The 24,636-nt window shown below is 33.2% G+C and overlaps 3 protein-coding genes, 2 long non-coding RNA genes and 1 pseudogene across 12 annotated transcripts; 2 read left to right on the top strand and 4 right to left on the bottom strand.

The window, feature by feature from the left end:
• Positions 1–258: 258 nt before the first annotated feature.
• LOC145740027 (perlucin-like) lies at positions 259–1,112 on the bottom strand. Its single transcript, XM_081995343.1, has 3 exons — positions 953–1,112; positions 731–895; positions 259–678 (listed from the first exon to the last, which is right to left on the bottom strand). The coding sequence occupies exons 1-3, from the start codon at positions 1,023–1,025 to the stop codon at positions 350–352; spliced, it is 567 nt and encodes a 188-aa protein (XP_081851469.1). The 5' UTR covers positions 1,026–1,112; the 3' UTR covers positions 259–349.
• A 1,768-nt stretch (positions 1,113–2,880) lies between these two features.
• Positions 2,881–5,134, top strand: LOC145740025 (heat shock protein 68 pseudogene; annotated as a pseudogene).
• Positions 5,135–6,367: 1,233 nt separating this feature from the next.
• Positions 6,368–9,561, bottom strand: LOC145740026 (uncharacterized). Of its 2 annotated transcripts, none has more exons than XM_081995341.1 (4): positions 9,411–9,561; positions 8,990–9,197; positions 6,857–7,075; positions 6,368–6,801 (listed from the first exon to the last, which is right to left on the bottom strand). In XM_081995341.1, exons 2-4 carry the CDS (start codon positions 9,188–9,190, stop codon positions 6,427–6,429), a joined length of 795 nt encoding a protein of 264 aa, XP_081851467.1. In that variant the 5' UTR covers positions 9,191–9,197; positions 9,411–9,561; the 3' UTR covers positions 6,368–6,426. The 2 variants fall into 2 exon arrangements, with proteins under 2 accessions (XP_081851467.1, XP_081851468.1); XM_081995342.1 differs by having other exon boundaries at positions 8,990–9,178; positions 9,411–9,550.
• Positions 9,562–11,760: 2,199 nt separating this feature from the next.
• On the bottom strand, positions 11,761–17,979 carry eEF5 (eukaryotic translation elongation factor 5). 2 transcript variants are annotated; one of them, XM_081995345.1, is made up of 4 exons: positions 17,824–17,979; positions 17,100–17,338; positions 13,314–13,552; positions 11,761–12,376 (listed from the first exon to the last, which is right to left on the bottom strand). In XM_081995345.1, the coding sequence occupies exons 2-4, from the start codon at positions 17,299–17,301 to the stop codon at positions 12,335–12,337; spliced, it is 483 nt and encodes a 160-aa protein (XP_081851471.1). In that variant the 5' UTR covers positions 17,302–17,338; positions 17,824–17,979; the 3' UTR covers positions 11,761–12,334. The 2 variants fall into 2 exon arrangements, with proteins under 2 accessions (XP_081851471.1, XP_081851472.1); XM_081995346.1 differs by lacking the exon at positions 17,824–17,979 and adding an exon at positions 17,695–17,823.
• A 2,232-nt stretch (positions 17,980–20,211) lies between these two features.
• Positions 20,212–21,564, top strand: LOC145728329 (uncharacterized). 3 transcript variants are annotated; one of them, XR_014178059.1, is made up of 3 exons: positions 20,212–21,081; positions 21,144–21,365; positions 21,428–21,564. It is a non-coding gene; the product is annotated as an uncharacterized LOC145728329 (long non-coding RNA). The 3 variants fall into 3 exon arrangements; XR_014178058.1 differs by having other exon boundaries at positions 20,212–21,085; XR_014178057.1 differs by lacking the exon at positions 20,212–21,081 and having other exon boundaries at positions 21,095–21,365.
• A 391-nt stretch (positions 21,565–21,955) lies between these two features.
• LOC145728314 (uncharacterized) lies at positions 21,956–23,845 on the bottom strand. Of its 4 annotated transcripts, XR_014178050.1 has the most exons (4): positions 22,693–23,359; positions 22,594–22,628; positions 22,231–22,535; positions 21,956–22,182 (listed from the first exon to the last, which is right to left on the bottom strand). It is a non-coding gene; the product is annotated as an uncharacterized LOC145728314 (long non-coding RNA). The 4 variants fall into 4 exon arrangements; XR_014178045.1 differs by having other exon boundaries at positions 22,231–22,628; positions 22,693–23,360; XR_014178044.1 differs by having other exon boundaries at positions 22,594–23,355.
• Positions 23,846–24,636: the final 791 nt, after the last annotated feature.

Raw genomic sequence — 24,636 nt, 5'->3', positions numbered from 1 at the left:
CTAGAGAACGGGTATAACAAACAAATACTTCAGACAAGGATAGGAAAAGCTAAAATTAAGAAAGATGCAGTGTATAAAAAAAAATTTCTGGATTTTTTATCATATCAGCAATACTTTTTGATATAAATTACTGAAAATCTGTACAAGGAAGTTTTGCCAGGTGGAAAAAACGATGCTTATTTCAAAAATGAAATAAAATCCATAAACAGCTTCTCCTTATTAGAGAACTAAGGAAAAACAACAAAGGAAAATAAAATATTTCTGTTTCTAAAATATGTCAAATTTTAATTTTTTTATGGCACAAGATTATGTAAAATTGTACTTATAACATAATAAAATAATAAAAAAATCATGTAGGAATTACGTTCTGCCCGAAATCAAATACTTTCAGTTTTTCATCACAACATGATGTTGATCTGGAAATCGATTCACACGTGTAATTCCGTTCATACGTCTGACAAATATACCCAATCTTCTGATCGCAATTGTAGTCGTTCCATAAAATTCCATGTTGTTGGTTTACAAAAACTTCTACACATGCTTCATTATTTCCTGCGTTATCTGGTTGTCCTTTTGAAAATTTGGTGTATACTAATGGTCTTGCATTAACAAACCAAACCAATTCAGGTGATGATTTTCTTCTGACTCCTGATAACCAGTATCCATTACCAATGCCGTCTGTAAAAAAAATACTTAAATTTTGTTAATTGAGCAGTTTATATTTACACACTTCTTGGATTAGTTAGTGTATTTAATTCTCTTTCTAAACTTTCTTCCTCTTTGTACGACTCTACTGAAGCCATTTCCATTCCAGCTTGTCGACACAAAATGTTAGCTTCGAACCATAATGTAGGACTGTTACTCACAACGTAAACTTTATCGTCACAATTTTCAGCTAAAACATTATTTACTCTCCAGAAAACTAAATGAAATATTAGTATTTAGTACTTACGACAATCTGGACTTGTCCATATTGCATTAATGCAACACAGGAAGGTCAGACTACTGAACAGCAGTTGAAGCATGTTTTTCTAACTAAATCCAAATTGGTACTGCTTAGCTGAAGTAATGCATTTAAACTGATCGAACTATTCCCGTAAATCAATCGAAATTTGCTTTTCGCTTATCTTAAATTAATCTTCAATTGCGACAGCGCACTATGACCGGTAAATCCCCATATAGCCGGAAAGAAATAAACATTTTGTAATAAATTATTAACTATAAGTGATATTGTTACTATACTGGATTGTTGGGTATCTAAGGAGAACAAAATGTTCATGATAACCCAGAAGTGTTGGTACACAGGACAACTCTGTATTTTTTGTGCTGATCAATGTTATTTTTGTATCTATTATTTTATTTTTTCATTAAATAAGTATTAATCTTATTAGTTACTCTTTAGTCTCTCGTTTACTATTATAGAATCCTATTGTAAAGTCGTGCTCCCATTTCAGTGGCGTAAAAAAAAGTTTGAGTCTTTTTAAGCACCTGATATAGTTGCAGGTAGCGCCCCCTATCAGGGGCAAAGGGGTAGCCTCCCTACCGGTTGGCAAAACCCCCTTTATAAGTATGTTATGTACCCTGTATAATGGTATTAGTGGACAAGATGTCCCCCGCCTATAAATCAATGTTGACGTGTTCAAGCGTTTTTTTTCCAAATCTACCAGGAAAGTTATTACTACCTTTTCGTTACAAGGATGTTAAAAATTCATAGAATCACCCTGTAAACGACTCCATTGTATTGTCAATAACTCGGTTATTTTGACAATTATAGGGTGGTTCAATGTACCAATTTGTAGCCCTTGAAATTCACTTTTGACCACCCTGTATAGCGTTTTTATCTAAAACGTCGAATAAATGGGTTATTTAGTGTTAAAACTGAGTTGTTTGTTGTAAAGTTTGATTTTGACAATTTTTACTGTGACAGCCCATATATAACTCTGTAATTTTGACAGTTACAGGGTGGTTCAATATACCCATGTGTAGCCCTTGAAATTGTATTTTGATCAAAGGGTTCAAAAGTTACGGCCAAAAACGTTAATTGGAAGGCATATCTCCCTTAAGAGTGACAGGAAAATTTTTTATATGAACAAATCGTATTATTTTGACCTCCCCTGTATGCTCCCGAGAGATTGTCATATAGTTATGGGACACCCTGTATAAACAACAAAATAATAACGCAAATGCAAAAGTGTATTTTTCTCTGCGAAAAAAAATAAAAAGAACTAAGAATTGGAAAATTTAAGAAGATTTATTGGTTTAATTAAATTCACCAACCCTGCAATTAGGTTGATTTTAAAAATCAATGATTTTATCAAACACAATAAATTTTCTGGGCACGTAATGGAAAAAGTAAACTAAAATCATAATATCTAAAAATAGCATACGTTTGTTGGTGCTAAATACACACATGTCGTTGCAAAACGTTTAAAAACGAAAAATTACGTTTTAACTTTTGTCGATGAAAACAAACAAAACCACAGCCCTAGTCCCGTACAGTCCTGAACTTTGTCGAACTGTCCCGAAGCATTACCTGGTAATACACAGTGTCCCGAATAAATAAGAAACCATTACCGGTAAACTCAATAAATTGGTGTTGTATATTTTTCAGGGTTTTTAACAAGAAACAATTCCGATTATATAGTTTTTATTAAATTGCATTATTGAAACAGGTTAACAATATGTAAATGAATTGGTATTATTACTGCGTTAAACTATTGTTTTGGCCAATGTGTAACCTAAGGGGCATAAGCCATCTCCTTCTCGAAAACGTTTCCTTCTTATTCCATCCCTTTCTGTTCATAGCTGACCTGGATGAGGAAAAATGTCTAGAAAATTCGATGTTATTCGAGTGAGGTCGACCAACTGTGTATAAAAGCGCTTCAGGACGCCGCAACTTTCAGACGATTCAAAATAATCGAGACGAGCGAAACAGCGAAACTACAAGCGACTTCAAAAAGCGAACGAGAGTTATATTTTCATTGTCAAAACACTGCTAGTGTTATTGTTGTCGAGTAAACAGTCAAAACAACATCATGGTGAAAAAATCTCCAGCTATTGGTATTGACCTGGGAACAACATACTCCTGTGTTGGTGTGTGGCAGCATGGAAAAGTGGAAATCATCGCCAACGACCAAGGTAACCGCACAACACCCAGTTATGTGGCATTTACGGACACGGAACGCCTTATTGGAGATGCTGCCAAAAACCAAGTGGCCATGAATCCTTCCAACACCGTTTTCGACGCCAAAAGGTTGATTGGACGCAAGTTTGACGATCCTAAAATCCAACAAGACATCAAACATTGGCCATTTAAAGTGATCAGCGATGGAGGGAAACCGAAAATCCAAGTCGAGTACAAAGGTGAAGTCAAAAAGTTCGCCCCTGAAGAAATCAGTTCCATGGTTTTAACTAAAATGAAGGAAACTGCTGAAGCCTACTTAGGAGTGCCCATTAAGGATGCTGTCATCACAGTACCAGCTTACTTCAACGACTCACAGAGGCAAGCCACCAAAGATGCCGGTGTTATAGCTGGATTAAATGTGATAAGGATCATCAATGAACCTACAGCTGCTGCTTTGGCTTACGGTTTGGACAAGAACTTGAAAGGTGAAAGAAATGTCCTTATTTTCGACCTTGGAGGTGGTACTTTTGATGTCTCCATCCTAACCATTGACGAAGGGTCTCTATTTGAAGTTAAAGCTACCGCTGGTGACACCCATCTTGGAGGTGAAGACTTTGACAACCGCCTGGTCAACCACTTTGCTGATGAATTCAAGAGAAAATTCAAGAAAGATCTATGCACCAGTCCAAGAGCATTGAGGAGGTTGAGGACTGCTGCCGAGCGAGCTAAAAGAACGTTGTCTTCCAGCACTGAAGCCTGCATTGAAATTGACGCTTTATATGAAGGCATTGACTTCTACACCAAAGTCAGTAGAGCCCGATTTGAAGAACTGAACGCCGACCTGTTCAGAGGAACTTTGCAGCCTGTCGAAAAAGCCCTTACCGATGCAAAAATGGACAAAGGTACCATCCAGGATATTGTTCTAGTAGGAGGATCAACCAGAATCCCTAAAATCCAGCAATTATTGCAAAATTTCTTCAACGGAAAACTACTAAACTTGAGCATTAATCCTGATGAAGCTGTAGCCTATGGAGCAGCAGTTCAAGCAGCAGTACTAAGTGGAGAAACCGACAGCAAAATCCAGGACGTTCTGCTAGTGGATGTCACTCCTCTATCACTTGGAATCGAAACTGCTGGAGGTGTCATGACCAAGATCATAGAAAGAAACGCAAGAATTCCTTGCAAGCAATCACAAACCTTCACGACTTATTCAGACAACCAACCTGCAGTTACCATCCAAGTTTTCGAAGGTGAACGCGCTATGACAAAAGACAACAACCTTCTGGGAACTTTTGATCTGACTGGCATTCCTCCAGCACCTCGTGGAGTCCCGAAAATCGACGTCACTTTCGATCTGGACGCAAACGGCATCCTTAACGTGTCTGCAAAAGATACCAGCTCAGGAAAAGAGAGAAACATCACCATTAAGAACGACAAAGGACGACTCTCACAAGCAGACATTGACAGAATGTTGTCCGAAGCAGAACGTTACAAAGACGAAGATGAAAAACAGAGATTGAAAGTGACTGCTCGTAATCAGTTGGAAGGTTACATTTTCCAAGTGAAGCAGGCCGCTGAAGAGTGTGGAGACAAACTAAGTAGTGATGATAAAGCTACAATAGAAAGGGAATGTTCAGAAGCTTTGAGATGGCTGGACAGCAACACTTTAGCTGAAAAAGAGGAGTTTGAAGACAAACAAAAACAGTTGCAGTCGGTTTTCAGTCCTATAATGGCTAAACTGTATGGTGGAGGAGCTCAAATGCCAGGAGGAAACTGTGGTCAGCAAGCAGGAGGTACTAATAATGGATCCAAGTCAGGAGGACCGACCATTGAAGAAGTGGATTAAATTTTCTAATAGCTATACATTAAAATAGTGATATGATATTGTTATGTGATGCTTTATGCACAAATTACCTCTTTTAGTTTGTAGTAAATTCATGTTTTGCTAAAGATAGAATTGTATTTTGTTATTTGCATTTTATTTTGGTAAATAAATAATTTAACTTAAAAGTTTTAGCGTTTTACTGAGAGTACCTACAATGTATGTAATAAAAATGACGTAACAATGCGATTAGAGTAAATGTTTTGAATGTGACAAAGCATAAATGTGTTACATTGTTAGGTAGGTCATCTCGTCTTATTATAAACTAAACTGCCTAAAAACCTAAGCAAGCCACTATAAAAAATTTTAATCCAAATTATTGGTTTTATAACATTGTTTTTCATCATTATTTAAAACGCGACAAAAAAAAATTCCAATGGCGTAGAACTTAAAGGCAGAAAAAACCATTGGTTTGTGACTCCAAAATTTTTGAAAATGCAGACAGAAAATGCTCTTTAAAATCCCGCAAAAACAAAGTCTCTACGATTAGCCATTTTCGAGATATTTCATTTCTTTCAAAGCAAACTTTGGACTACTCCCACCACTTTATTTGAAGAGATAGAAAAAAAAGTTTAATAGGAAAATTCTTCGTAGATAATAAGGGATTACTTCTATTAGATTTTTAGTATACCTTTCTGGTTCTTCACTGATTTTCTGACAGTTTACGGCCGGCATACTGAACGATTTTTGTCCCCCTCTTTGATTGCCATTGCTCCTTCCTGCTATATTTGTTTATTCATTGATATATACATATTGCTCTGTTAAAAAAATAACTTTACGTTTTTCTTAAGTATGCACCCTATAAATTAAAAAACTTGAAAAAATAAAAATTTTAAAAGACAGTAATTGTTTTGAATTTAGTTTCAAACTGGTTTCGACCTAAAAATCGAAAAATGTTTGATTGCTTGAATGCTCACATTCACAATGACATTGACATTTTCTGGCTAATTGCCAATTGGACATATTGCTCTGATGATTATTAATTGGAAATTCTTTCAGCAAAAAGAGCTGCTGAAACACTTTTTGTATTTGACTCGTTTTCCTGATTCATGTGGTTGCTAACGTAAAGTACAAAGCCAAATTGTGCACGGTAAAAGTAAAACTTTTTAATCAGTTTGACAGAAACACAAAAATGGCGTCTGGTGGCAATAAAATATTGACGATTTCTGTGCTACTAACCTGACAAGTAAAAACCGTTAAATCAACTTCTCTATTTCATGCAATGTTTTTAACTTTTATAACTTGCAACCTACTTAAGTGTCAGATATTGTTCAGTTGTAAAAAATCTGTCACTTATTCTCAAATCCTGAACCAACTCTGTGCGAATGATCACGCATATGTGTCAAGAAATAGAATATGTGTATGGCACAACAATAAATATATTATACAAACAAAATATAGCTATACACAAATAAATAATTTAAGCACCACTAAATTTATTATGAAACCTATTCGTATGCCTTATCAAATACGATTCTTTAGAAAATAACCTTTTACACTCATTACACTGAAAGTCTTTTCTGTTGTGGACTTGCAGATGCTGCAAGTACAACTGTTTATTAGTAAAAGTCAGATCGCAATCGTTGCACGCAATCCCCGAATCCGATATGTGCGCCCACCTGTGCGCTGTCAGATAACTTTTCACGGTAAACGTCTTCATACAAAGTGGACAAGAGTACGGCCTCAAACCGGAATGACTGCGTTTGTGCGTGTTTAAACTGGATTTTTGAGTGAAGCGTTTCTTGCAAATGTCACATTCGTACGGTCGTTCGCCGGTATGAACTCTCATATGCACCTGCAAAATCCAGTATACTGGCTGAATTCAAAAACGAAATTAATTTTAAAGTAACCTCTAAATATGGTTTTCTACAAAAAGTCGCCAAACATCTGGTGCAACTGTATGGTTTATTGTCAGAATGTTGCTTCATGTGCACGTAGTAGCTGGACGGTGATGCCAGAGTTTTATTGCATATTTTACAGGTCTGTCGTTTTGTTCTCTTGTTCGGATTGTTCCTTATGCTCGATTTTATTGTGTGTCTTTCAGCAGACAACATGTGTACGCTGTGATCCTTGAAACCAATGGAATTATTAGCGTTCAAAAATAATAACTACAAATACTTGGTAATTTTAATCCAATTTACAGTAATATGGTACATTCAAAATTTTCTCTGGCAAATCAATGATACAAAGAGAAAAGCTATAACCATAGGCTATAACAAACCAATGGTAAGTTTGACGCCGTCATGTTTCTTACGGTCACACGTTTTATCTCCGAATTGTTAAATGTTTTATCTTAAATATGAACGTCTCTGTAGTCTGTAGTACCCAAAATTTGAACCAATTATTAATGCATATTTGTGCCATAAACAAAAAACTGAACGTGTGAGGTCAAACAAATATTCTTAATATTTGGCAACATTGTTTCTGACAGACAATACACAACACAGATATACAAACCTGGGACATGGTGTTATAATAAATATGTTATAAATTTGACATTGACATTCAGAAAAGAAGGAACAATAATATAACCAATCAAAATCTAAACTAAATCAAATACCTTGCAGTTAAACATGTTTGGTAAAAGAAAAGTTGACCATAGGAAAACATAAAACATAGCTCCTTTAATTGTAGAAAACAATATGATAGGATGTGCCGGTTTTGGCCTTAAAAAACCCAATTTTTAGTAAATTATGCCTCTTTTTATTAATAGGTGATGACAAAAATTGCGCTTGTCTAACATGAAAAAAAAGTGAAATTCTTAAGTAGTCCCCAATTGATCAACATATTTTTTTTGTTTTAACATAAGGAAGTGAAATGGCAACAGCTTTTTATGTGTCATTTTAGTTGGGTGTAGATCCAATATTATCTTTTACATCATTTTTGAAGCAACCCCATGACCAATAAGACCATACAGGGTGGCTAAAGACAATCAAAGTGGGACAAGAATGTGGGCAAAAAAAGAAAAGTATTAAATTACAGCAACTTTACTAATATAATAAATAATTTTAACTTTTTTCTTACATAGAAACTTGTTTCTTAATTAACGTCATGTGTCCAAAGAAATATGGATTTTTCTGGAAAATGGATAAAACACTATTCAATCTTGAATTAAACCATATTAGCAGGTTTGTATCTATCATTCAAATGCCGTTGTATGTTCAACATTATCTGTTATATAATCTGAGTACTTTTCAGGACAAGCCTCATATTTGGTAAGACCTTACAGGGTGTCCAGCCACAGAGAGTGAGTGACATTTCAAATTGTTTGCACAAATTGTTCTTCCACTTTTAACTGTCTCTAAACACCCTGTATGGTTCTATCAGTTAAAAAAGTTGACTTAAAATTATGCAACACATAATATGGGACTGCTAAAGCTACTGCCTTAATTCGAGATTGAGCACTGCTATGGCACATTTTTTGGATACATTACTATTTCTTGAGTCACAGGATGTTAATTGGGAAACAGCCAAAAATGTCCGGAGATATTGACCTCAACAACACTTCCTTAAGTTAAAACAACCCCAAAACAAATTATTGATAAATTGGGGACTAGTTACTTAAAAATTAAGCTCAATGATAGTCCAAACTGCATCAAAATCTGTTGTTTTGTTTATAAATGGCAAGGTTTTAAAAATGACCCAAAAAAAATAAAAATCACTCTCTCACTGTTGACTTTGTATCTATTACAGTACAGTGCATCCTTATCTTGTACACCCTGTATACTAGATATACCATTTAAAAAATTCTTCTCTTCTTCTCCTTTCTGCTTTTTGTACAACCTTCAAGCTCCAATAGATCTATTTCTATCAGAAAATAGTTTGAAACTAAATAGGTACTTTCTATGAATAATTCTGATTATCAATTTATTATAGATAGAGACATTTAAATTTAAAAAATAATTAAAAACAACAGGAAATGGTAAGTTAAGTTATACCTGCTTTTTCAGTTTCAATGAAAATGTTATAATGTTGATATCTACCTCATACACAGTTTTCTCCTTTGAAGTAATGGGAAGTCCATCATAAGACATGTTAACTTTGGAAATGTCATCTTTATATGCTGAACACATCATGGAACTACTCTGGTTGGTATAGCTCTCATTGCCAGTATTTACATAATAATTCAATGGTTCAACTTTAATATCTTCAAACAAATTGTGGGTTAATGACTGGAACATCATAAAAAATCTAAAAAATTGTACAAAAAATGCAATTTAAATGAAAAATAACGTGAAAATCGTGCAATTTATCAAATAAACCCATCGGTTTTTTTTATTTTTATGAAAATTGATTAATATGTTTTATTTGTTATTTGCTTTCAAATTAGTATTGAAATACAACATTTATTAAAGTTCCATATTTAAACTTGCTTTTAAAAGTTCGATCATCACATTTTCATACCTTGTTTTGACCGGAATTTCAGTTTAAATTTAGGATGTTTTCAAAGGTTTCATTTTAAACAATACATGCTCCATACATCAATAAACCAAGTAAATAATAATAAATAAATGCCAACATTTTGACAGTTGATCGTAGGCTTGAAGTTAACGGTGTCAGAAAAAAGGCGTTTTGACAGTTTGTCACATGATTACTGTATAAACGAGAGCGAATAATGTCATGTGATTACAGAAACATACAAGTTGAATAGATGAAAGTAAAATTTGATTAACCCGGTCTTGATTTTGTTTATGGTTTAATTAAAAATAGTTACAAATAGACATTAGAAATCAACTACGGGCTTTTTAATATGAGCAAAATTATTGTTATTTTCTTGTTAATGTAGAATTCAATTTTCTGGGTAAAGGACGCCACTTTAAGACTTTTTTTGAATATTGTTGGATTCAGCGAAAAGTAGTCAATACAGGGTGGTACAAATTGATTGTGAGATAATTTATGGGTGGAAAGTTGGAAAGTATATAAAAAATAAACTCCAAAGAGTCATATGGCGAATTCGACTGGGAAGCACTATCCGAGTTCAATTCGTATTTTCTCAGTGCCATGTAAAAGTTGCTCTAACTCCGATTAGGTGCAGTTAGCACGCTGCACTAAGAAAGTGCGAGCCACACCAGTGCAGTTATTAAAACGAGGTTGATTCGACTGGGATTGACAATTAACAGAAAATTTATCTAATTTATCAAATTGTCCCAAGCAAGCTAACCACTCTTCACCATGACCTCCACCAGGATGACCAGCTGACGAAGAAAGAAGAATTCAAGACAAGAAGAGCGCAGAAGAGCCCCGTTGTCAGCCGGGGCACTCTCACCCAGGACAGGGGACACCGTTGCAACATTGGTAATTCCCGAAAGGCAAATATTTCAAGGGAAATACCAGTGACTGTTAACGGAGTCCTTCCGGACCTTTCCTTTTGGTCTACAGCGATGGGAGGGTAAAAAGCAGTAGTCTTGCTTGACCCGCTTATCTGAGACCATTCTCTCCTGTCATGTATAATAACCACTCTTCATCTCAGGAATCACTCTTGCTGCTAGATGACGTGTTTATTAAAAATTCTTCAAGTAAAGCCGTTGACACCATTTCTATTTATTTGTTTTGTTTGTGTCTCTAGACAGAACTGAACTAGAACTATACTAGCAGCACAGTTCTAAAATTTTGCACTAAGTGCTAATACACCGCACCAAATGCAACCCAGCCGAATTCTCACAGACCGCACTAAATCAGTGCATTTCCGAGACGAACATAAATATTTTCAAAACCAGTGCAGAACTTTGTCAGTCGAACAACCAGCACCGAGCGAGTGTGCTTTCAGTGCAGAATAGTGCGCACTAGTGCCGCCAGTCGAATTCGCTAATATAAACTGCAGTCGATCAGTGCCTCCTAGCGGAGTTAGCGCACCTTAAAGGTGAGCTACCAAAACCATTTTTTTATTTTTAATTCCTTAACAAAAAAAGTTACTCAAATGAAATTTGGCATGCATGTTTACAGGTTTAAAGTGATCATTTAGGATTTTTTAAAATAATCTGGACAAGTACGGGAGCTGTTCAAAAAGTTTAATCGTTAAATTCCTTTTAAGTTGTAATTTTAGAGCGTTCTGATGGGGCACACATGTGATAGCCCATACTTTTTCCTAGGTAAAGCTTATCTGATTTTTTTTTTATTTTGCATAGTTTTTCAAATACCGTTATTTTTATACGCTAATCCATAATGAAAAAATTAGTACCTGTCGTGATTATTTTAAAAAATTTAAAAACAACGCCAAATGATTATTACTAGACCTGTAGAAATGTTACCAAAATAAGACAACGTCCTAAAATTCTTATTTTTATCAGTGTTAGAAAGGTCATGTATAATATTATAAGATAACTTGTATTTATTTAGGAATTTAAAATAAAGTTTATTAAAAGTCTTTAAGGGAAAACCGTTGTCTATTGCCATCCGTTCCAAAATTTTAAGTTCTTAATTGAAGGCATGTCTTGAAAGGGGTAAATTAAATAGCCTATGTAAGAAAGTTAAAAGCTGCCCATTTATGATTGTAAGGGGAGTTAGATGAGAATTGGATTTTAATTGTTCGGTCCCCGTTGTACACTTTCTTGTTTTGTTTTTATTATAGTGTATTTTGTTACTTCAATTGCCGATTACCTTTCTAGGCCTGATGATGCCTTTTTAGGGGAAACATGTAACCATTAAGACCCCCATTTTATATAAAAAATATAGTTGAGACTGTAGACTTCGAGTTTTGTTTTAGTTATAGAAAACACATAATGTACGTCACTTACAGTTGGAATGAAAGTCAAAACAAAGTAAAAGTTATATTTTTAACCCACCTTTCTTTAAATTGTATTGCATACCCAAGTTATTATTTACCTGAATAGTGGCTTATCCTAAACAATATCAAAACAAGTCTTTAAAAAATGTTATATTTTATTCAATTAAATTATTATGTCAACAAGATTAGATAGGGGATCGCCCAATTCTGGCCCAAACTCAAAAGATCTAATGTACCCATAAAAATTGTAATAGCGGAATAAAACTAAAGGACGGGCCAGAGTCGGGCGGTTCCGCAGACGGTAAAAAAATGATTTAAAAAAATTTACATAAAGTTAAAATTAAATTACTTTTATTGAACATTATACTTGTAGCAAAAACGTTGCCAACAAATAAAAAGTACAGAGAAGTGTAAAAATCAAACGGCTTATTAACATTCTCTGTGCCGGATACGATGCCAACTGTTTTTAAGGTAAGCTGTTAACACTGGTCCAATACAAATATAATGTGTAGCTTATTGTAACTGATGGGAGGACCTTTGGACTTGATGCGGGTAATATGTAAGGTGTAGTTGGATAATCGGCCCCCACCGTCTTATCGAGACATTATTTGTCGAGAGCGGTATTGGTCTTTACTGCAATTACAACCTAAAAAATAAAAATTACTTAGTAATTAAATTTTCTCATTCTACTATTCTACATATTAAAATAATATTAATAAGTAAATCACAATCTTATGGACACAGAGCAGGAGCGTTAACCTCAAAGTGTCAAGTCACCACTCACGTTTTTTAATTCTCTGGCCATTGGCGTTTCAAGATAAGAGATACTCCCTCTGGTGATCAGTTTTGAAAACAGTTTCGGGCATCCCAGCTGTCATTTCTCTGTTTATTTACATTGATTTTGTCTATACTTATCATGTAGTCTATGCTCTGGCCCATGGTTAACGAGATACAGGGTAAAAAGAGGTTTTTTTTTTCGGTAATAACTAATAAAACAGTCTTAGCTTGATATTTTTCTGAATTTCTTTGTTCTGTTTTATCTTAAGTATAATCTACAATTAGTTGTTGCAAATAGCGACCTCTATGCGCTGGCTTAAACTGAGTTGAAATTAACATTTGTTAATTTTCATTGACTTTTCTTCTAAGGTATTTTTGCTAAGTCGTATTATTTTGATCCCAGAAATTCGCCATTAAATTATTTACTATTACTTATATGGGACACTTTGGATGTGTTACGTTTTTTTTTGTAATTAGAAAGGTATCACATTTTGAAGTGTGTTCTAAGGTTTAAGAATTTTAATTAAAAAAAATGAGAAAGTTTGCAGAAGTCAAAATGTTTGGTGGCTACTTGGATAATGTTATTAAAATCGCATAATCCAACGATGAAGACACCTAATTAATATTGCATCAATTCGACCCACAACTACATTAGCTGAAGATGCGGGAGATACCAGATGCTTTCCTTTCTTTTTAAAAAAATTGAAGATTGTGATGTGACTGTCTAATAGAAACGGTCTTTCAAATCATTAAAAGGACAAAATAACGGATTAACTAACTAACGACAGTATTAGGATAAAACTTACTTCTTCCCCGCATGACTTCAATACGGTACATAATATGTCTTTGCCATTTTCGTGCTCAGCACGTAGTTGGGCGCCAACTTCACCGTCTGGAACTTTCAGGTCCTCACGTAGATCGCCGTTGTCGGACATCAAGGAAAGGTAATTGTCGTCGGAAATGTCAGTTAATTGGTAGTCTTCACGCTTTACATGTGGCACGTCCATATTGTGTGTAGATGGGCAAATATCTTCATACTTTTTACCTACAACAGAAGCAACCAACATTAGTTCTCAGTCATTTACTCAGTATAGTAAATAATCACAGTCTCTGTAGACTGTATTTATCCAATAGTGCAAATCCTGTTAACACTAATCACACTATTTCAACAAGAGAACAACAACTTCTAAGTTACAAACTTGAACCAAACAAAAAACATTGATTGTTCTTTTTATAGAACAACAGGTAATCATCCCAATGAAGACTTTCTTATGCCTGTTTCCCCAACACAAGCTAAGTTGAGGTTTAAATGTGACAGATCGGGTGCAAAATAACAGTCTAAATTAAACTTATCTAACCTGCCTTTAAACAACTTAGTCAATGTTGGGGAAATGGAAATTAGTGGAGTCTGGAGTAGTGTCAGAAACAAAACCATACGCGTTTTACTAGACTCTGTTATTATCATTAAGTTGGCAGCATTAATAAAAACGTATTTGACAATTAATGTCACTGCCATATCATAAACGTTTTGAGTGTATTTTATCATTTGAAAAAAGAATTACGATTTGGTGCAGGATGGTTTTTTGGTTAAGCAATTTTTTAGGTACCTATTTTAAGGATATGACTCTCAGTTTTTTTAATTGTAGCCCTTATTTCTCTAAAAAGCTTCAAAACCAAAAATGAAACCATTTTTTACACCAAATGGTGTATAAAATAAAATGGCAACTGATCAAATACAACTTTCCCCTTAATAGACATTTCAGTTGGCAAGAACTCAAACATTTTTGGATTATTCAAAAACCTTTTTAACAAAAAGTTAATAAAAAAGTTCATATCTAAAATTGAGCTGGCTTTAGGGTCTATAAGAAGATGATTTATAGTTCTGACATCATTGATATATTTGAAAGGCAAATCCCAGATAAGCTTTTTTTAATACAAAATTTCCTTGACACTGTTTCTAGTATAATAGGTCTGAAGTATAGTATTGATAAATGATACACTTTCCCCTAAATTGACAAACCATTATTTTTAAAAAGGTTTACACATTATCAGTGAATTTAAAGATTCTTAATTATGCCCTAATGCAACTTTCTTTCACATAATACACAGCACAAAAGAACTATGGACCATTTTAATTCAAACAGAAATTTGCTCTTTAATTCAATGACAACCTTTTGGAATTTATTTTAGCTTGAGAATGCGAATAACAAATCTAAATTTAGGATGGGTTTCTTTTAACTGAGTTTTCTAAATTAGCAAAAAGTGATAGCAAAGAGTGACAATTTTTTGTTATATTAAATTTAAGTTATGTTAAGCTTGTACAGCTTTCAAGAGCTTTGCATTAATATTTTTTTTTTTGTAATGGGCACATTTGTATTATGAATTCAAACAAAAGTTTAAGCAAATTTGCTTCCAAATAAGACTAGTTTAATTCAATGAATAATAAAGAAAACAGTTGAGAATATAAAAAAAAGACTCAGAACTTCAGAATAGTTTGGATAAAGTAAATAAGCCTATTATTTATTCAAATAGTCAAATAGAATATAATTGCATCAGATATAAATAATATGGATATACTATTAAAAATATTTTATAGTTTCACAAAGGTTAATGGTTTAAATTAAATTTTTGAAAAGTACAAATTTAATGACATTTAAAAATCCTCATCATTCACTTTACAAAATGCAGTGACATGTGAATTATTATAATTGCAAAATAAAATTGGTCCATTAGAAAAGGTATTGGAAATTTAGATGTTGCTGCAACCACTCAAATTAAAAAAAAAAAACACTTCAAAATAAAATGTATGGTGCCAATACCTGGAAAAAAGGTAAAAAACAAACAAAACAGCTAAATTGTTTACAATTATGTATGTTCAGCTATGCTTTTTGTAAAATATATCAGCTTTTCAAGTGTTTTCAATGCTATCTTCTCTCTCCTTTCAAAGTGATTCTAACTAGTTAAATTTATAAATCTAAATTAAAAGAATTAATGAAGAAATTAGTTGTAGTCAAAATGTATGGTGGCTACTTGGAAAATGTTATTAAATTCGCATAATCCAACGATGAAGACACCTAATTAATATTGCATCATTTCGACCCACAAATACATTGGCTGAAGATGCGGGAGATACCAGATGCGTTTTTTTTAAACTTTAAAATGCAATAATAAATAATTATAATATTAGGGGTAAAAGTGAAACTTGATGCAAAAAACTCATCAGTTATTGCCATTAGAAAAGGGATCATTTCTAAAGCATTACTTCTTTGTTCTTATAATTATTATTAAATCAATACCTCTTTTAGGACATAAATTTGACTCTTTTAAAGCATTCAATTATGAAACAGGAGAATGAATAGTACCACCACAAAAACAAGGTGTTTTGCATCAAACATCAAACCTTTCAATAATTATTTCACATTATTTTATGAAACTGTAATGAAACCAAATTAACACTATAGCAATCAACTGTTTTTTAAAATACAAAATTTTGCCATCACTTTTATTTAGTAGGCTGTCAACAAGTGAGAAACTGCTGGTTTATGACGTTTATGTTAGTGAATTAACTGAGAGAAGTTGTTATAAAGCATTTTAAGGGTATTAAGAGACATTACCTGTATATTTTGAGGTAATTTGAGGTATTTTCACTGACATTTCAACAGTAAGACAGACATTTTTAATTAGTACTTTCCACACTTTTGTGAGTAAGTTTTAGTAACTTTGATAAATCGGAGCATTTCTTAAATTAAGGACATTATGTGGTAGGAGTGTGGTAGCACTAATAGAGGCATTGTGAGTTAATTTCAGCAGGACTAAACACATTTTGAGATATGTTTTAATGTTCAAAAAATAAATTTAGCTTTGTGAAGTTTTGGAAATTGTTACCCTATTAATGTGAAAATAAAAAAAATGTTAATTTGCTTTGATTGAACTCAAGAAATAACCACAAATGTTGACCTCATTCAGACATTTTGTAATCTCCTCTATATGGAAAATTACTTGAAAAAGTTAAGAGACTGTGAACTGTTGCCAATTAGATTCCTTTAAATATTAAATTTGCCAAGTCATAAGACATTTCATCTATTTCCCTGATAGAATACAAAATGACATTAGTTGTCTAAAACCTTGAGATGCTGCAATCTGTAAAGCTAAAATTAAAGTAAATAGAAAGCAATTGTTCAAATAGTCAAAATGGCTCCTGTTCTCAAAAACATGAAAAGCAAAGTCCTTGTCACAGTAATTTAATAGGTGACTGGTCAACTTTGACTCTTTGTTCTCCTTGTTTAATAAATTAAATTTTCAAATTACTCAAACACACATTGATACATTTGAATAAAAGAGAGCATGTGCTAGTGCTACATTTGTAAAAGTTCAAGTAAATGTTTAAAATTTACTGTATGAACATACTTTGGAGCATCTACTTGTAATTTTGCAAGTAGGTATAAGTAAAAGCTTACATTTATTCAAATGACTCATTGCCTTCACCATTTTTTTGTAACAGATCCATTTTGTCTCATACTTTCAAAGCAACTTTTCTTTTTCTAAAACTAGCTTATTGCCTAAACAACATCCTAAAAAACTTAAAAACTCACCTGAAAAAATATCAATTCCCACCAAGTGAACTTTAGCATGTCCATGTTTGCCAGTCTTGGAAGTAGACATTTCTACAATTTTGCAAGGTCTTCCTTTCAACATCACGAATCCGTTTTTACGTAGGGCCGAACATTGCATGGGGTATGTTGCAGAGGCTCCAGAGTCTCCAGTCTCGAAATGGGTGTCTTCAATATCAGCCATGGTTATTTAGGTTAGTTCTGTGACAGGTCCTTGCCAACTAATAAACAAAAGTTTGTTTAGGAAATGGTTGTATTGTATATTAAATTGTAAGGTTTAAAATGTGGTTTATAGATGATTTAAAGCCTCTTTTTAGCAGTGTACACGCGGCAAATATGAAACATGTGCTAGTGCTGCTAATCGTCTACTACAGAATAGAGCGAGCCGGTATGAGAACATACACTATTAATAAACGATTAGGAACACTAGCAAATATGAAAATTGCTTCTCAAAGTTGATTTGATTGGGTATTTTCAATGATTATGCTCTTTTTCCGAAACTACAACTAGCAGCAACATGGCGCGAATAGACGGGCACCATGCTCTGTCAAACACGAAAAAACTACGATTTCTTTACCGGATCGCAAAATTTTGAACTAATCCCACTTTCCCTTTAAACGGACAATGTTTTGCTACAAGTTTTTTGTACACTATTAGTAACAATTCCGCAAAATTAACTAAAATTCAACAATAAATGTGTACTCACATGTGATCAAGATGGAAACTAATCTGAAAGAAAGAATAAACCGTAAAGAGCATGCGTCATGCGTCCGAAGAAGTAAAACGGTAGCCGACGCTAGCGCCAATTTGTGCGCCAAATTTTAAATCGCGTTGCCAAATATGAATTTTAATTATGATATGGCTGATTATTTGCTAATAAAATCCAGTTACTTGGGTAGAAAATTAAAATAGGAAAACGTTTAAACCGGAATTAAATTTTATAAAACGTATTAATTTGTTAAAAATGCAGAAATCAATATACAGTGGTGGCAGAACTCATAATCAAAAATGACATTTGGGGAGCTGGACAGTGACATCTGACGCCCACGTCACCTATAGGATTATAATATCAATGAATTCATTACTTTTGGTACTAGATGAGGATTATGTTTGTCGTTTGAGACGGTAGCTACGAGCCTAAATCTCAACCAGCCTACTGTGCATTGGGCATAAATCTCATCGAACCTACTGTTCGTTTGATGCAACGTTGCCAATTGTAATAATAAAAAGTCTTTGTGATGGTTATTTTTGTAATAATGTGTAATTAATCTAGTATTAATCTTATATTTAGACTTATATTGACAATAACTATTAATATTATTAATAACTATATTGACTTAAATAAGCCATTCTTTGAATATTATTGACGTATTCACATGCAGGGACTTAAAACCAATAAGGATCATGGGAGAGGCTAACTTGGTTAGCAACTTTACTATGATTATTTGGTAACATAAGTTATGTTTCAAAGTTCTATTTTCATTTTATTTATTTGATAATATGCAATGTATATATTTACTTTCTGAAATGATCGATTAACAAACATTAATGGGTTATTTATTCTCAAGAATCCGAACGATACTTACCCCCATTTGCATCGCCGTATTGTAAGCCGAGCTTAAGTTAAGTGTGGGTCAGACTGTGACAGTTTAGGTGAAAAAAGTCACACTCTGAACCACACTTAACTTAAGCTTAGCTTAAAGTAAGACGGTGCAAATGACGGTTATTGAAGTATCTAACTAAGTAATTAAATAAAATGATTTTATAAGTTATAGGTTAGGTTAGTTACGAGCAATATTGGTAGATATTGGTATTGGGCTGTTCGGGTTAAGTCTAAATTTTTTAAAAATGTTAGTGCATTTTCTTGAATATATCATTTGCACTCTCAAGTTATAGGTACATAGTTGACAAAGTGGCATCGTCGCAAACATCCAAGCGCGATCGATATACATAAAAATTTTCGAAGTACACGTTTAGTCGGGGAGATGGCGCTTGGCCAACAGGGGACCTACGCAATGGGGGCGCCATCTTCAACTTAAGTGATAAACTAAATTTACTATACGCGATCTCAGAGACACGTTTTACTATTAATTTACTACCATTTACTATTATATTACGTTTGGCCATGACCTAGTAGTGGCGGACTCTCGGGTAAAATCAATATTTTATAAAGGCTTCCACAGAAGTTCTTGAACCGACACAGATCAGAATGGTGTAACGCCCTGAAAATATTTTTTTCAGCAAAGAAAATTAGTTTTTACCAAAAAACACACGTCAATTTAGTTATCGAAGGGGATATTTAAAATCAGTGGGCATGGTATTTTAGGTTTTGCCCCCGGTGGTCCCCACTTGAAATTTTTAAATGGCACTTCTAGCTTGTAGAACATTATTTTAAAGGTCTTAAAAACCCCGATTCATTACTGTTTAACAAATTTGAAAATCAAAATTGAAAAAAACTAACAAAGTTGATTTGATTTTGTGTTTTAGTAAAAATTGTGTCATCTTGACCCTATTTCGAGAACGGATTAACCGATTTCAGTTTTTTAAACGGTGATGAATCGGGGTTTTTAAGGGTTTTAAAATAATGTGCTACAAGCTAGGGATGCCATTTAAAAATTTTATCCACTATAGTTTTAAACTTCCCCCTCGATATCTAAGTTGATGTGTTTTTTTGGTCACAAGTAATTTTGCTTGCTGAAAAAGGTAGTGAGGGTGTTCATGTGATATATACAGAGGGTGTTCCGCGAGGTAAGGGACAAAATTTTACTACGAGTTCTTTAGGTAAATTCTAGTCGAAAATGTCCTATGAACATGGGTCCGCCAATGCTTCCTTACCAAGATATGATTTTTTTAAATTTAATTTTATTTATTTAAGTATTATCCTGTGTTATTGGGAAAGCTATCAGCCACATTATTAAAAGAGCTAGACTATGCTTACAATGTGAAGGTGGACACTTTGAGCAATTATTGTAAACAGTTATTTTCACAGTAATATAAAATTTTTTTTCTTAAATAAAATTATTTTCCGGGATTATTGTAGTTTTTGGCACAATAACACTATTAAAACTAATTTTCGACTCGAATTTACCTAAAGAACTCATAGTAAAATTTTGTCCCTTACCTCGCGGGACACCCTGTATTTACTAAGTAGTTTTATACCCACAATTGTTTACAGAATAAAGTACCTACCTTTTTTGTTATGAGAGGGAATCACTTAAGAGCAAAAAAAAACTTTTTGATCATAATTCTTACAAAATTTTATTACAAACAACAAACAATAAATAATCATGCATTTTTAATTCAAGTATAAAGTAGAAAAATGTATTATATTTATAGACATGCCAATTTATAGTTATTTCGTAATATCATCGATTTTAAAACCTAACCTAACCTAACCTAACCTAACCTAACCTAACCTAACCTAACCTAACCTAACCTAACCTAACCTAACCTAACCTAAGCTAACCTAACCTAACCTAACCTAAACTAACCTAACCTAACGTAGATAGAAGTTAAATAAAACAATAAGTTTATTTTTTATTGATATGTATGTTGTATATTATTAGGAGATTAACGTGGGAAAACGGTTTTGATTTTTTTGCGCCTGTACGGTTCATTTAATTATAAAACTTCCTTAATAAAAGTTGTAGAGTGCAACTTCGGCTATCAACCTGTAATTTTTTCAGTACTGTGGGTTTAGTCGTTTAGTCGCAAAACGCCTCTAAAAATCCGAAAATTTGAATGTCCCGCCGCACGGTAACTATGGCCCGTAAACAAATTTCCGCGCTGCCAACATTTTACAATCATAACAAAGAAATGTCATTTTATCTCTTTGCCAAACTTGTTAATCGAGTTAATTTTTACATACATTTTAACTATTACATACATAAAGCAAAGAAAATGAAACGGAAAGCCGATAAAGATACTTTATTAGAAGCTAGTGGGAATAAATGTACAAAATGTCGTAAGTAAGTTGCACCATAACCTCAAATCAGTATCCCTTCAATAGGTAAATTTGTTTTGCAGCTCATTCCAGGTTGAATGGTTACGTTTTTCAAACAAACGTGGTTTCTAGTTGTTGATAAAAACCACCAATGAATCATCTTCAGGCCCGCAGGTAAAACTTGAACACATTTGAAGTGTATATAAGTGAAAAATCATGGAACACAGACCATAGTCAAAGTGGATAAAAAAAAATCACCTCCCACATGGATTTTTTTCAGTACAATGAGGAGTCTTCAAAAATGGGTAGATATAAAACATAAACTATTATTAAATCCAGCTGTCTTGCACTCCTTCTATTTTCTCAGGTTTGTAAACAATAATGGACTAGTCAACTAGTGGTCTGTGGTTTGATTAAGAAAGGACAAAATGTGCTTAACTTTTAGTTGTACCCACTTTTCCCCACAACCAATTATTGCAAATAAAAACGATTTTTACACTGAAAGTTTGTTATTATGTTATTATTGATTCACACTTCAACTTGCAGAGTCCCTACATCCAGTTTGGTGAAGAGCTTTGAACAGATGGCAAAAAACAAACAGTGGAAAAAAGTTCTAGAAAGCTCAGAGATAAAATCCTAACTTAGCATAACAGCTAACAGCACCTAGTGACTCATAACACTAAGTGATTAAGCCATCTTCAAGTTTGGCTAAAATCATTCACTAATAAATGTAAGCTGTCTGCTTAGGGTCCCACTCTTACTTAGGGCCCCATTTTTATTCCTGTTATAGGAAGATTTATTGTAATACTTGTTCAAGAGACATCATCACATCATATGTTTAAGACATCTAAGATACCTTAACTTGTAAATCTAGGAAAAATAATCTGATCAGTGATTCCAAAAAATCCCTTTTATTTACATACAACATAGGTACAACAAACAAAACAGTTATGTTGTGTGGAACCTGTGGTTGAACTTAAACACATGAACAAAAGAAAACACAACACAAAAGTCACTAAACCAGATAACTTTGAAAGTGATGATTCCACGAGATTAACCAACCCAATTTTCAATGTTCTGACAGGTTTTGTCCACTACTGTAACTGTGATTCTCCTACAAATCTATTTGAATAGTTATTATAGTTTACTTATGATACTAAAAGTACCTACCTAATTCACCTGTTTAGAAAGTCCAAATTCTGATGTAGGTTGTGGATGTGGCAAGTCCAACAAAGTTTGAACAGTGATATCTACCCATTTATGAAAACATGTCACTCTACTGAAAAAAAAAAGAACAATATAGGAGGTGGTTTTATGTGCTAATTCAACTTGGTTCAACTATGGTCTGTGTTCCATGATTTTTCACTTATCAACACTTCAAATGTGTTCAAGTTTTACTTCCAGGCCTGAAGATGATTGATGGTTTGTATCAACAACTAGAAACCACGTTTGCTTGAAAAACTAGCTGGAATGAGCTGCAAAACAAATTTATCTATTGAAGGGATACTGATTTGAGGTTATGGTGCGACTTACTTTCTTAGGACATTTTGTAGATTTATCCCCACTAGCTAAAATGATAAACTGTAAGACTGGTTTTGTAATAGTGATGTTAGTCTGTGTTTAACAAGTTACCTATTATTATTATAGGTATATACATATGTATATTCTGCACTAATAATTTATCACCTGCTTGCAAATGTTAATAAAACTATATTACATTATAATATTATACATAGGATACAAAAAATTTAAGCTGATTTTTAAAACCACTAGAATAAAAATTAATGAATGGTTGAACTTTCCTGTTTACTTTATAGGGTAAGAAATAGGAATAATAAAAAAAGTTTATTTTAAAAATTATTGTTTTGTCAGTAGTTTTATAAATCCATGACCTTATAAATACCTACTTATAATATATAATTTTGTCTTTGTCAATAATGCATACTAAATAATAAATAACATAATAATTGGAAACCACTTTTTTACAGACATTCTCAAATGAGAGAATCAGATAAAAAATATAATGATTGAAATATGAAAGTTATCCGGGCTTGCTTATAACCCGTGGTCCATTGGCGGCTTATAAGCCCGGATAACTTTCATATTTCAGTTTTGACCGGCCGTGAAAGCCTTCATAGTCTAATATAATGATTTTATGAAAGATATATGAGTAATGAAAATAAAGCCATATAAATCAAGGGCAAATGCTTGAATATAAAGAGAAAAATCAAGTTGAAATTATTACATTGATCTGGTGTAGGTTGGTAAGAAAGACTATAATGTCTCTGGAGAATTTTCTACAGTATGTTTTCAACTCTCATGGATGAAGAAATGAAATTCTATGAGTTAGAATGAGCCAAACCACAATTGGAAGTATTCTGTTATTATTTAATTAACGCACTAATCACACCAAATGCACAGCACATGCATATTTCACATTACACATATTCCACATACATTGCCAAAAGTCTGTGACTTTGACAAAACCAAGGCGAAATAGGTTCAAATATTATTGCATACTTGCAAGCCCCATTCTATCAATGAGCTTCACCTCCATTCATTATTTTCGAATCAGATTATGAATGAACGAGTGAATGAACTTCCAATCATTATCAAGTTAGAGTGGAATAATAATAGAAGAAAACTGTAATAGTTTACAGTTTTTTTTTGCTGCAATATTGTCGACAAACAGATCAATTTACAGTTTCCTTCTGTAGCGACTGACGTCACACTCCGGCAGCCATTTTGAGTCGGATGAGATTTAGGTCGCGTGTGGTTGTCCCTGTCGTTTTCAGTCGTTGGTTAATTGTTTGTTTATAAAAATGTAAAAATTGTAAAAAATGACCGTACAAAATAAGCGATTTTAACTAAAAAACATTTTGAAAAACTGTACTTGACTAAAACTGTTTTTCTGGTGCGCCAATGATTTTTTTTACAAAAAATTCATAATTTTTATTTAATTTAGAAATGTGTTTGTCGCAGTTTTCGAGAAAAATTACAAATTTATCAGAAAAAGAGCCCAATTTTTCTTGTAAACGATTATGTTAGGAAAGAACTAACAAAAACGTTTCTAAATTGAATAGAAATGAAAAAGAATTTAAATTTTTAAGAAAAAAACGTCCTTGGCGCAACAGAAAAAAACATCGGTTTCTTATACAAAAAAAAAATCGCAAATTATTAGTATAAGAAATTATAATAATTTCTTATTTTATTCATACAATTTTATTGTTTTTCACCGTTAGCAAATCATAAATGGAGAACAAAAAGGAAGGAAGGAAGCATCGGGTATATGATTTTAGTTTTTAGGAAAGCAAGAAAATTATTAAAGAATTTATTTTTTTTGGTTTTACGGCTTTCAGCCTTCAGCTGCCTGGGTGCGTATACTTGAAACGAAGGAAAGGAATAATCAAGAGAAAGACAAGTAGAAAGTGACAGGAACCCGCCATAGTCAGCTTCTTCTGTCACATTCTATCAACAATTATCTTGAAAATTCCGTTCCTTGTTTTCAAGAATTAGGCCCCGGACTACTCGGCGGGGAATTTTGATTTTCGATTTTTGACAATTGACGTACTGAAT

This window comes from Ips typographus, linkage group LG1, assembly GCF_016097725.1.
Source record: "Ips typographus isolate SLU linkage group LG1, UJ_Ityp_2.0, whole genome shotgun sequence".
Classification (NCBI taxonomy): domain Eukaryota; kingdom Metazoa; phylum Arthropoda; class Insecta; order Coleoptera; family Curculionidae; genus Ips; species Ips typographus.
Note: the sequence above shows the minus strand (reverse complement) of the source record. Positions and strands in the feature narration are given on the sequence as shown.